The 13,587-nt window shown below is 38.9% G+C and overlaps 1 protein-coding gene across 2 annotated transcripts; it reads left to right on the top strand.

Annotated features, from left to right (window-relative positions):
- The first annotated feature begins 7,309 nt into the window (after positions 1-7,309).
- On the top strand, positions 7,310-12,941 carry LOC118231583 (WASH complex subunit 3-like). Of its 2 annotated transcripts, XM_035425532.1 has the most exons (8): positions 7,310-7,420; positions 8,590-8,669; positions 8,772-8,870; positions 8,968-9,033; positions 9,147-9,266; positions 9,760-9,858; positions 10,303-10,367; positions 10,897-12,941. In XM_035425532.1, the coding sequence occupies exons 2-8, from the start codon at positions 8,619-8,621 to the stop codon at positions 10,988-10,990; spliced, it is 594 nt and encodes a 197-aa protein (XP_035281423.1). In that variant the 5' UTR covers positions 7,310-7,420; positions 8,590-8,618; the 3' UTR covers positions 10,991-12,941. The 2 variants fall into 2 exon arrangements, with proteins under 2 accessions (XP_035281423.1, XP_035281422.1); XM_035425531.1 differs by lacking the exon at positions 7,310-7,420 and having other exon boundaries at positions 8,484-8,669.
- Positions 12,942-13,587: the final 646 nt, after the last annotated feature.

Below are 13,587 nucleotides of genomic sequence, written 5' to 3'. Positions count from 1 at the left end.
GCGTTGAGCTCTGGAGAAAAGAGCTTGCCTAGTGTTTTCTGTCTGGACAAGCGCCTGTAACGCACGAATGTATCTCCAACCAGCCGGATCAGAGCACGTCATGGTCTGTGTTTGGCGGACATATCAAGGTTCAAATATCCATGAAAGATCAAATACGGTATAAGTCGTTGTAAGTACCAGGTGTTTACTGAACCGCTGATAACAAAACGATTATATGTAAATCAACAGTGCTCCTACTGGAGAGAATGCTATTTTTAATTGTATTGAAGATGGTTGATTATATAGCAAAAGAGACAATGATGTCAACCTTCGCAGCATTCTTGAATGTAAATAAAATTATCATTGTGATCATTACTTGGATGGCACAATCTTTGAAGGAGCTTCATGGATTGAATTGTTGGAGCTCTTTGGTTTGGAGAAACATTTACTAATTTGTGTTAATAGTTGTTGTCAATGGTTATTGGGTTTAGCAGACACTATGAGTGTTTGTTGGGTTGAGCTGATATTCTGACTGTGTGTTTGGTTTAGTGTGAGTGCTTGTTGAACAGTTGTTATGATTGTAATGGATTCAGTGGTCATTGTCACACCTTGGTGTATATTTTTATTAAGGAACATGGTTTTGAATGGTCATTGGTGGTTGGTGATTAAATTGATGCTCTCTGAAACAACTCTTCTTGCCCACTTTAGCCTGAAATCTTCTCACCTCTGTTAAACAGAGGGAGCATCAAATATTGTGCAGTAATTGCCTAGAATTGCCAAAACCATGGCATGATAGAAAAAGATTGTGTTTTACAGACCACGTTATTGTCTGTGGTATTATTTACTACAACATAAGAAAAACGTTGAGCTCTACAATGCAGCCTACTGGTGAAGGCTGAATTTTGAGGGTTCTCTTATCGTGCATACTCATATCACAACGCTGGATGAATCCAAGTATCCTCCAGTGTCCCAAAGCCAACTGGACTCATCGGTGGCTTATGGCAGTGACCAAGAGGTTGGGCCCAACTCTTTGTCTGTGGTCCCCTGCAGCTCCACCCTCAGGGCCTCAGTGAGAGAGAATGTTTTCATACCGGATGAGGTGGAGACACCTGCTACAAACCTGCACCAAATGGTCCACTGACGTCACCTCCAGGGAATATTCCTGCATTTCCCTCCCTCTTTCTCGAAGACAATGGCTCCCAACAGTCACTCCCTGACTGTGAATGTGTGATCAGTTATTATAATAGTTATTATCCCTCAGTTTGGGAATGATGAGAGTGCTGCATAATGGCCTAAAAGTGTGCCTTGAGTAAAACTAGACACCTGTACTGTTACAAACGTTAAATTAAATGCTTAGAACTATTAAAGTGTTTTTTCAATGTGCAACCTATTGCAAAGATTAAAAAATATACTGATTACTTTGCTGTTTGATATGTTTGACTGTTCGATGGGGTATTTCCATTGGAATGGAGGGAACTCATGAAGAACAGTGTACTTTCTGTGTTTTGTGTTTATTCTTCTTGGACATGTAGATCTATGTGAACACAAAGAGTTTCTGTGCCAGAGACCCCACACTACAGGAGATCGACATTGATCCAATCACAAGGCAGAACATCACTTATCCAGTCAGCTAGATGGGTATATCATTCCAGGAAAGCCAGGTCTGCACACAGCTGTGGATGATGGCCGGCAAAGACAAGATCGTGTGGGCAAAAAGTAGGTCATTACACAAACACACAGTCCCACTCACAAACACTAATCTGAGGTTAGAAAAGGTAATAATCATATTCACAGCGAGCTTATCCTCAGATTTAGTCCTGCATCATGCCAGTTTAGTTTTCTCCCCCATCCTCCATGTGTTCCATCCCAATCACATTGAGATTTCACCAAGAAAATCATACTAGTCAGAGTTTATCAACACGAAAGTGATTGGACACAGAAGTGAAAAGCCACATCATGATTTAATCAGTCACCTGAGAAAAGACGGTATGGAATCCCAAGAATGCATTTTGAGAGGCTGTTCTGACTGTGTTTTTTTACTGTCAAAAGTAATTTTGAGACAATGTATTGGCCAGATTCCAGGATATCATGTAGAACTGTAATTTTTGCAGCCGCAATGTCATAACTGTGTGTGTGTACCTCGTGATAGCACAAAAGAATGTTTCAGCTATGCAACAGGCCCAAAGCGGGCTCCTTATTTCATATTGCTTAGAAAATAATCTTTGGAAGAGCTATGTTCACATGTTGATTTGAGAGGAGAATAGAATATCAAAGGAGGTACACACACAGAATGTTTAGGAAGAGAGGTCTGAGAGATTATGGGATTGTGATTGAGAGAGATCTGTAAAAGGCACTAAGAATAACAGAGCAGATGGAGGGAAGATTTGTGTTGTGTTGTGAGGTATAGAGCTGTGATGTCAGCAATTGTTCACTGTGACCTGGATAGGGCAGCCTCTGACAGACATACATGGTGTATGAGTTCCTCCATGACCAGTTTTGGTTCAAACTCACAGTTTGACTATTGATATTAATGCAATGTCCTAACAGTGTGCTGGCATACAGTGAACGGTGGCTACCTCCGGCAGGCATTAATGGCACACGTACCTGAGGACATATCGCTAAGATCTAAAAGCAAGCAAACATGGGAGAACATAGGTGTCCAGAACTGATTCAAACAATCTTGCCTGCATTTTGGTCAGCAGTATGCGCCATGTTGGTTAGGTTCAGTACCTCAGGACCACATGAAACCAAAATCCAATCAAGGTCAGTGCTGCATAGATATGGTATTGCATTTGAAATAAACACACTTATGATACAGTGGAGAAGAGACGCGACCGTGAGATGGGACTTTAAAGGGAAGGGACAGTAAGGTGTCCAGAAGAGCAGAGTGGAGTAGTCTGGCAGGACTGTGAAGTTATGATTTAAGTAATTGTTATGCGCTGCTTAAAAATGTAAACTATCCATGCATATTGTCTCAAGTAGGAAGAAACTAGTAGATTTACCACTAACTATATTATTCATGTCACCTCCCAACTGTAGAGATGACAGAATGTGCAGTACACATCCAGCAATAAACTACATCTCAAAATCAGCATCTCAAAACAGCAAGTGGCTTGTGTGTCATTGTATGCATATAATTGAACACATGCACTTCAATTTACAGTAGATCCACAGTTGCTTTGATGATTCCAGTGAAGTAAATGTTCAATAATAGGAAAATACAGTCATTTTGTATAAGAATTTTGTCCAGTCACATTTTCACTCTTCATGTACCTAACCTGAAATAAAAATTCAGAGAATGGTAAGTTAAGAATATCTCTCATTTGTTTCCTGTTTCAAAATTGCCTCCTTTTTTTGTTATTTGAATTTAAAAAGGAGGAAGCATTTGTTTATAAACACAATGGAGCAATACACTGTGAGATTTCTGGCTCCAACGGCACTGTTATTGTAGGAACAGTTGGCTTTTTTCAGTATTCAAGGCTGTAGTTTTAACAGTCACTGATTTGGTTCAAACCATAGTATTCAGTTAAATGTAAATACATCTATGCAAATCAGCAACAATGAAAACCACACCACTTGATACCAAGAATAGACAACACCCCTTCAAAAGTGGAATTTTCTGAGCCGGAGAGCCAGCAGTCCCATTTTCTATTGTGTTATAAACAAAGGCCACAGTCTTTTTATAAAAGAGAATAACAAGGTTAGTAAGCAGTTTTGAAACATGAGCCAGATGAGAGATATTCTTAATTTCACATTCTTTGCATTTTGGGTTCTTGTTTATCCAGTGGAAGTTGTTTATCTGTATAGTATGTCTTATTTGTATAATGCTTTTTAACATAATAACTTTTAGTACTACTCTACAGTTAGAATTCTTGGCTCTTCTAACTTGTGGTTACTCGAAACACATACAACAAAATAGAAGTAGACTCATATATAAAGGAAAGGAAAAAATGTATGACTTCTGAGATACAACAGTAATAATATAGCGGAATTAAAAACCAAACACATTATACATGCCACCGAGTTATTTTGTATTATTATGCTAATGCATAGAGAGGTCAGGTTACATATATAGCTCTAACAGGACGATGTGTGTGTCCTATGGTCTACAGCTCCCCACAGGAGTACAGTTAGTTCATTATAATTTAAATCCTTTGTTTTTCATGTTAAATACTTTAGTGCTCACATAAAGGCTCACATGATTTTAAACTTCTCAGCAACTGTTTTTTCATTGGTTTACTTGTCCAAGTCACCCTACACAGTAAAATGTCTAGTGTTAGTTCAACACTCAATAGATAATATTTGGTCCCAAATTCCAGAGTGGGTCCAAATGTCATCAGTTAAGTGTTGAATTAACACTGTTAGAGTTGAATTAACACAAGACATTTCACTGTGTAGATTTCATCCCACTCTCTCAGGCTTGGTTTCGATCCCCTTGACTCTTTATTTCCCTTCTTGCTTGTCTTTTGCCATTCTCTCTCTCTCCCTCTTGAATTTTCTGACCTGAGGGTCTTGTTTTCACTCCACAGGACTTTGGAGAGGGGGGGTGGGGTGTGTGTGACAGCATCCTGTGTCCGCTCCAACCCAGTGACCCTGCCTCTGCTGCTGAAAAACCTTACTAGGAAGTAGCAGAGTCAGGTGTCCTGACAGTGCAGGACTGCAGACAGTGTGGAAGCACCGACAGAGGCCCTGCCTGTGCAGAGAGGGTGATGTTCTGCACAGACTCACAGTAGACAGAGACCTGAAACCCTGGGAGGAGGGCTGCTGATCCGTCTGGGCATGCAGTGAAGTTCACACGAGGACAAGGTCCGACAGGAGGAGTCCCTTAACTCCTTCCTTTCAGTATCCACAATTCCAGGCCTCCCCCCCCCTCCTTCCAGACCAGAAGATCAGATCTGCCCTGATTGAAATGTGCATGCAAATTTTGTACTGCAATATTGGAGCCATTTATATTTCTTCTGAGTTATAGAGTATCAAACTTCTAACAAAGACTGATGCCTGGTAAAGCTGATTGAACTGTAGGTGTGTTTCTCTGATCAAAGCCAGCCCTAAATTGCAGCACTTTTTATGGTCTACAGTCACGCAGTGCAACAGACATTGGCAGGGTCTAAGAGTGCACGCTTATGTGTGTATGAGTTGGTGGGTGTACGGGTAGGTGCAGGTGTGGTCGTGGAAGAAATAGAGACACCATCTAGGAGGGTGGAGAAAGGCTCTTATTTTGATATTTTGTGTTACTGTAGCAACATGCAGACATCCTAATGTTTTGATGAGTCTGGAAGGAAATTTCACGGTACCCCTTCATTTATAAAATCAAGTTAAGAATTTAAGAAAGGCTGAACCTGTAGCTTAAAATGAGAATGCACTGTGAGGCATTGAGAGCCAGTATTATGTTTTCAACATGGTGTATGTCAACCAGGAGTGCATACAAAAAAGTTTTTAAATATCAAAAAATTCTAAATAAATACATTTTTGGACACCAAGAAAGGAAAACTTGCATTTCTGTCTTGACCCTCCAGACCAAACTCCAGAGTAATGCAATCTCAATTTTCATAGTAACCATTAACCATACACATATATTCTATGCATGTAATAAGTACTGTAAACAATGCCAATCCCCTTTAAAATACTTTAAAAAAATAAATTAATTAAATATGGGAACATTGTATCATATGGTAACAGTTAGTTAGGTTATATAGGGTTGTGCATACTTTCTGTAACCATGACATGTGAGGAAATAGCACACTTATAAGGTAAAGTATATGATGTATTATGTATGTACACTACTATGAACTTTTCATGTCATATCTCTTCCTTCTCTCTCGTGCTCTTCTTTTGAATTTCATGCTGTCACCACCATTGTTACTTGTAGATTTGGGTCCACTGGGAGCGTTCAACCTCCAGCTCCATACCTCAAAGTCTTCCGTCTTCATCCTACAGTCTCTTAGCTTCACTGTTGTCGAGTCCCCATCCACGCACAAGGATGGCAACTAACTCACCTTGTTTTCACCCAGAGCTGCCATGAAGGAGTCACTTCTCTCCTCAAAAATCAATTTCTGAACCCAGCAATGTGCACAATTACCAACCTGTCTCACTCCTTTTATTTTTTTAAATCTAAAACTCTAGATCCTCAAACTTGGTCATATGGGCCCCTGTGTATGCTGGCTTTTGTCACAGTCTCTTGCTCAGTTAAGGCTATTGAACATAATTTTCTATTTTTTTCCCAGAAACTTCTAAACACAATGCGGGGTTGGCTCATAATCATTTGCTTTGTCTTTGAATTCCTTATCTATCAAATGATTCATTTTAGTGGCCAGGTGTCCACACTTTCACCAATTAGCAGCCTATTGATTCACCTCAGACTTAATTTGATCAGTTAAATAAATTTGCAATTTAGCACAATAAGCAAAATGTCAATATGGGACTATTATTCTTTATGGCATGTTTAGCTTTTTCTGACATAATATGGTCTAAGAGGTCAAATAATCCCTGAAAACACAAAAAGCTTCTAATGAAGAAAACAGCTTGTTAAACAGTTTTTTAACAGCTTGTTAAAATTCCAAGATTTCAGATGTGGTGAAAGGGAGAACCAGCATGCACAGGGTTCCCAGGACCAAGTTAGAGAACTATCTAGAGCAAGCTGAATCCATTCAGTTCTGCACATCCTCCCTTCACAAACTCAGCAGAACCCTCCCCTTCTTCACCCAAAAGGTTGCACAGCTATTTGTACAAGCCAGGTAAAATCTTTTCTGGACTATTTTAATGCCTTGCTGGTCTACTGGTGAATTTAGTCAAGCAGACAATATATAAAGCCAACTTTACTGCAAGGAATATCCTTTCCCACAATGGATTAGGCATTCCAAGGCATTTTCACAGAGTTGTAACTTGGTTTACATGCTACCCTGTGGGAAAATGTCGTGAAAAAAGGTATGACACTACCACTTATTCTGATAAAAGGAAACATAAAGCAGTAACATACATGCACAACTATTAACAGGTGCAGGTAATACAGTATAGAAGACCACATAGTTCAAACAATATTTGTAATTGTTTGATTATTTGTAAAAATAAATATGCGCCTTAAATGTGCAGCAAAATTTATCTCTGCACAAATGGCCAACAGGTTGTTGGGCATATGGTCTTTGGTTCTTGATCAACAGTGACTTACTGAACGTTGGACTTGGCTGTAGCTGTGGTGTTTTCAGTCATTGGCACCGTTTAGCCTATAAGAAGCACTTTACCTCCATCTAGTGTCAGTTTTATAAAATACATTTTAATTGAGATATCAGTGGAACTGGGCAAAATGTCATAATCACTCGCGCACACCCAGGAAGCTCCTCTCAGCAGTACCACGCTGTTCGGTTGAATGAGCCAATTGATTATAATGAACTGAAAGTGAATATTAGCTTGAGTTTCGTGTTGACGAGGAGCGGTGGAGCCAAAGGTGCACTTCCTTCTAAACTTCCTTAGTTGACTTAGTTAATGCACTCGTGTTTTAACTACTGCTTATTTTTGCATAGACTGTATGTTGCTGTTCTTGTTTGTGTTAGTGTTAATCAGATTAACCTACAGGGTCCAAGTTAAACTATGCGGTTGTTCCCTACACTTGGAAGAGTACTTCTCTCTAGGGTTTTCGACACACTTGTTCCTGGACACACTTGTTCCTGGTTATGGTTATACACTTTGTTGTACGTCGCTCTGGATAAGAGCGTCTGCCAAATGCCTGTAATGTAATGTAAACTGTACAAAACGAAAGAGAAAAAAATGAGAGAAACATATTTGCACAAATCTTCTATAATTATAAAGAACAATTCCTTCAATCCTTCTCAAAGGATGAAAAATGTACAGCCAGGACCAACAGCCCCAAAAGCGGCACAGCATATTACAGCTTGCCATAACCTGAGGGACACTGAGTAACCATGTAAACATATACAATAAGTTCTTCTTTATAATATTATATTAACATTGATATTGTTATTGTGTGCTATTCTGTCCGCACTCATTATTTTACTGTGCATAAATTATGTATTTAATAGATTTCTGCATGCTCTGGCAACATTTCCATATGCATTTCCTACCAATAAAGCAACTTAAATTGAATTTAGTCTTTAGTATTTAGTGTCCCAGGATAGTCTGACAATAGAGTGAGTTGCTAACAAATTGAAACTACGACGGTTGTCGCGTGCAGGCGGTCTAGAAAGTGGTTGTTGCAGAATGCGAACATTGTAGTTTCAATATACTTTGTTAGCAACTTAGCTACTGTTTCAAAGCACATACCCACGGTTGACATATTAACGGGTATAATTTACCTCGCAGAACAAAACGAGAAACTCGCTTAGTCTTGTGTTAACCACTGACATTTTTTTCAGCAGAAATCGAAATTCCTATGGGAAAAACCATTGGAAATATGCCGAGGGAACCCATATATGGCTCAAAAATGCTAACTCACTTCCGTGTTTTAGGACTACAAACTGCAACACCCTATTGCCTAACGTTTCCGGGTCAGTTTATAATCACGTGAACTACATTTGACAGCGTTCCGAACAGGTTCCGAACTGCGGAACTGTGAACTGTAAACATAGCTAGCCAGTCTAAAATACTTTACATTGATAGAACACAAATATACCTGGAAGGATTCAAACATGGATGAGGATGGACTGCCCATAGTCGGATCGGGAATAGATTTGACAAAGGTGCGTATTATCCTGAAAGGTGGCCAAATATCCACTCCAGCTGGGTAATTAAATGGGGCTAGCTAGTTTGTCGCCAAAACCTGTTAATTGTGGTTCATCTAGGTACCAGCCATCCAACAGAAGAGAGTTGTTGCCTTTCTCAACCAGTTTATTGTGCACACTGTTCGATTCCTCAACCGATTCTCCACTGTCTGCGAAGAGGTAACTAACAAGTTATAAATACTCTCTTTCTCTTCCTTTTGATGTGTATGATTGATCTGTCATCAGTGTTGTTTTCATTGTTGTCTCAACCTCCTAGAAATTGGCCAGCGTATCCATTCGTATTCAGCGAATTGAAACTACTCTCAGTATTTTGGAAGCTAAGGTTTGCAATATTAATTACTCTAATTATTCTGCCATCCCAAATCAACTTGTAGCTCTTTTGTACAGTGGGTATTGAACTATGACATTGGTATCTGCTTGCATGCCTAATTTCAGCTGTCCTCCATTCCTGGTTTGGAAGATGTGAGAATAGAAGGGGTAGGCCAAGCTGTCAACTCCAACGGTCCAGTGGTGGTAACCAGCCAGTCGGAGATCCCTGCAGCTGCTACTCCTGGGGTACTGTACTAAACACGCATGCACACACATAGAACGCAAGTACAGGAATATATGATGGGAACTGACTGTTCAGATCATCTGAGATAATCTTTTGAACCTATGACTTCAGCTCCATTACAGATCCAACACATTTCCTCATATATTAAATCCACCCTTGAGCCTCATTTTACAGTAAGTATTTGCTACTGTAGCTTTGACAAGTACAACAAACTAGGGAGTTTCATTTTTAACCCCTCTAAATTATTTCCTTGTAGTAATGTCAGTATGTGCTTCTTCAGAATACAGCACATTGGACACTTGGCAGTTTATTGATAATTTGTTCTAAAAAAAAAAAAACATTGTAATGTGCCATATATTTACATCACAACAGAATCAGAAAAGTTAATAGCGATGGTTGAGATTATTTCACATGCCCATTTAGTCTTGAAAAAAAGTTTAGCATCTGTGTTTGATTTAGTTTATCCATGCTGTCTGCACTGTTCCAAATATACAGGAGACACCAGACCAGCAGAGGACAGAAGTAGTCATAGAGAACGTCCCAACTGTGTCTACAGACCCACGTTATGCCAGATACCTGAAGATGGTGCAAGTGGTGAGTCAGAGGTCATAGGTCATGTGCGGCAGTGCAGTTTTCTTTTGTGAAAATGGTATAATTGGCTCCATTTTAATATAAAAAAGTATATTTCCATAAAGAGGAATTATGCAGAGGTGGGGGGTGGTATACACACCAAATGTCAAATGTGTCCATTTCTGAATGTAGCTTCTCAATAAAAATTGAATTACAAAAGAGAGAGAGAGACTATAATTTGAAGTACTTTGTCTTTTATAAAACTATGGTCTTAGATACCTTGCCTTCATCTGCTGTTACATTTGAGGTCTTTCAGCCTGAATTTAATGTAAACGTGAAAGAGATGGAGGAGAGTTGTCATCATGCATTTGTAAAATCTATTTTGTGATGTGCTCTTCCTTGGAAGGAGGGATTATATGACAGCTGCTAAGGTTTGTTCTCACCAAAAACATTTTACTCCAATCCCAGGGCGTTCCAATCATGGCTATAAAAAACAAGATGATCCATGATGGCTTGGATCCCAACCTGCTGGAGTGAGTGTGTTTATACCTACATTCCCTGTTTCTCTGTATCAATCTTCATGCTCCTCCTCTCCCACTATTCCTATCATTCCCTTTATCAGTGCTTCTCAAACTGTGGGCTTGGGCTGACTTGTGGGTTGTGTGAAAGTTTGAGGTCGGTCATGTGATACATGTGGAGAAAATGCCTTTCTATAAATTGTACATTTTCCATACACAGATATGCACACATGAAGTTAAACACTGCTTTATTTATACAAGTAGCATTATATGTGCTGTGTTTTTTGTAATATTTGAAGAATGAAGGTAAACTGAAATTCATATTTGGACATTTTATTCTAAGTTTTTATAAAATGTGGGTAAGATATGTTCACACATTAAGTGGCGTTGGCAAATTTGGAGAGCAAGTGCCCTGTACACTCTGCTCCTCTGTGGTGTGGCCTCAAAGGAATGTGTGACAGGAACTGGAGCTCTGCCTGCAGTGTGGTGATCCCTGGCAACTTTCTGTTGGATTAATTTCCGGAATGTGTCTGTCTTGCACTAGCACTCCCAATGCACTTGTGCCCGATGTGGGGAAGAAGGTTGCAGAGGATGGGGACGATCACAGCTCCAGTGGTGAATCATCCTTCAGTGACTGACTCCGTCTTTGCCTTAGCAAAAAATCATCGCTTGGAGACTGTCCCCTCCCAGACAGAATATAGAGTGGCATGTACTGTAATCTTACAGGGAGACCCTGTGCAGTGTAGGTGACAGGTAGAAGAGGAATGAAGGGGAGGCAAATAGGAAGTCCTGCCTCTGTTCATGACTTAGGTCAGGATTTGGTCTGTCATATATGCTGAATGCCAGAAAAGCTAAAATAACTTTCAGCTCAGACCATGTGAGATGACCTCAAAAGAACTATTTGCACTTTCATGTCTGTCAGCTCTTAATTTTTTTCTTATTGATGTAATGACATTGTGATTCGCCAAATGTTCTACTACGGGAGTATCTAATCTTATCCAGAGGGAAGGAGTGGTTGTAGGTTTTTGTTTCAGCCTAGCTCTACGACACCTCATTCAAATAATGAAATCATTACGGTCTTCAATCAGTCACAGACTTAGTGTCTTAGGTCCCTTAGTGCTGGGTTAAAACAAAAACCTTCATGCACGCCATGGTTTAAACAAAAACCTGCATGCAGAATGGCCATTTTTGGATAATATTGTTCTGCAATATGTGGTGAGGAATTTTCCATATATAATAGTTATAATAATAATAATAATAATAATAATAATGTATAAATAATAAACATAAAGATGCATAATAAAGAAACATTTCAGTTCTCATGTCCTGGTCACTCCGACAACAAATTTGTGTGGAGCCACTGCCATTGGGAGGTGCTTCCCCTTCAATGTGAGATTTATGATATGTTATGAAAGTAGCTGTACATCCAGTGACAGATTATCACAGCCTGACTTTTTTTAGTAATCAGTTGCGAGTTAAACTAGGAGAATGTCAGAAACGACAATGACCAAAAATACTCTGAAAACAGCAGCTGTGAAATAAACTGTGGCACTGGGCAAAAAAGTAACTTCCTAAAAACACTAATTCAAATTTTTAAGGAAATGTTTTTACATTAAAAACCTATGTTACATTTACATATTTATTTTTCTTCATGGCATGTTGTGTATATTCAAAGATAAACTGAGGCCAGATAAATAAACTGTGCATGACATACATAATTTTTATTTAGCTAAATCAATGGAGAGTTCAGAGAAAAATAAACCCCCACAGTTCTTGATTTCAAATGTTTTCACTGAAGGTACTTGGTTGTTTTTACACTACGATATTTTCTACTGTCACTAGGTGGCACGTTTGGCTTGAATTTCGTCAAGCATGGCTGGAATGACGTTTGCTCCCATCATGCTGAAGAGTTATGCTAATTAGAATCAGCTGGTTTAGTGCATGGTGGTGGAGCAAATTCATGGTCAGTCTTTTTACTCTTTGAAGCCGGGTTACCCACCTCTGCCAACTTCTTGTGTATGCTGTGGTTGCAGGATGGAAATGCATAAGAGGAATAGAACATTAAATTAATAATTTTGTAATTTAATTGCACTGTAGTGGAAGCTCAATTTAGAGATGGGATAGTTTTTTAATGGTCTGTCGATTTGAAATTGATGGGAATTGCAAATCATATGGATTAGAAGATATTGACTGTTATTGTTTGTTAAATATTTTTGTCCTATCAGAGCTTTCAATGAGATATTTGTGATAAAGGAATGCCAACAATGAGAGCAGATGATTCCCAGATAATCAAAAAAACACCCAGAAAGTCTACTCTTTATCTCTCTCCTAGCCAAAAGAATTTGGCCTCTGTCACACACACAGTCACATCCACTGTAAAATTGACCATATTTTCCTTTTGCCTCTTATTTAGCCCTGACATTGATTCTATTTATATTTATATGCACATACTGAATTATTTTAATTGGTGCACCTCTGTTTTTAAAATAAATGCTGAAATCTGGTAATTTCTATGTATTTATATTCTGGATTCTCTGCAACAAGTTACTTATTAATGGTCAGACTGAAAATAAATAATTCTCTAATTGACCTGCACATCTGAGGGATGTTTTATGAACCTTTTTTTTTTACAAGATTGCCAACAGCATATATGGAAACATCAGTATTTTATTATTTAGAGCCACTTTTAATTAAAAATGTTGAGTCTGGGTATTTTAAAAATGTAGCCACTGAATTAATTCTGATTCCATTCTAATCTAGTGCTATTTAAAATGGATTCATTGTGACAAAATGGCCCAATATATAAAGTGTAAACAGAACAGGACTAGATTTCATAATAAATATTCTAAATGTTTTAACACAAAATTATCAAGTCAATACATTTCACAAATTAGTTGGAAATTGATGCATTTAAAACGCTGCATAATCGATTCCTTGAATAAATGACTGCAATTCCAACTTTAGTCAAATGTGTGAATTATGCCCCACCCCAAGGTGGAGGGCTTTGTCCCTGGAATTCTTATCGGTAGAGCACCATGTGATCACAGCAGGGGGATTAGACTGAAATCCAAGCCGAGGGAATTAGAGTTAACTTTAGAACAACTGTTTGGAATGGCACGATGCCAGACCACATGCATAAAGGTCAGCACACTTTTATTGACCGACAGTCGGGACTGTCATCCCTGATTGGGTGACAGTCCAGGACCATCTCAGCGCTGATTGGGAGACAGTCCGA

The sequence above is a fragment of the Anguilla anguilla genome, chromosome 7 (genome assembly GCF_013347855.1).
Source record: "Anguilla anguilla isolate fAngAng1 chromosome 7, fAngAng1.pri, whole genome shotgun sequence".
NCBI lineage: Eukaryota > Metazoa > Chordata > Actinopteri > Anguilliformes > Anguillidae > Anguilla > Anguilla anguilla.
This window is presented reverse-complemented; position numbering and strand designations above follow the sequence as displayed.

What these genes read in the sequence shown, in the direction of transcription:
- LOC118231583 (XM_035425532.1), top strand. Translation starts at nt 8,619, where the DNA reads ATGGATGAGGATGGACTGCCCATAGTCGGATCGGGAATAGATTTGACA. An exon ending in CTGCAGCTGCTACTCCTGGG is followed by an intron (nt 9,267 to 9,759) that starts GTACTGTACTAA and finishes CCAAATATACAG; the next exon opens with GAGACACCAGACCAGCAGAG. An exon ending in TTGGATCCCAACCTGCTGGA is followed by an intron (nt 10,368 to 10,896) that starts GTGAGTGTGTTT and finishes GTCTTGCACTAG; the next exon opens with CACTCCCAATGCACTTGTGC.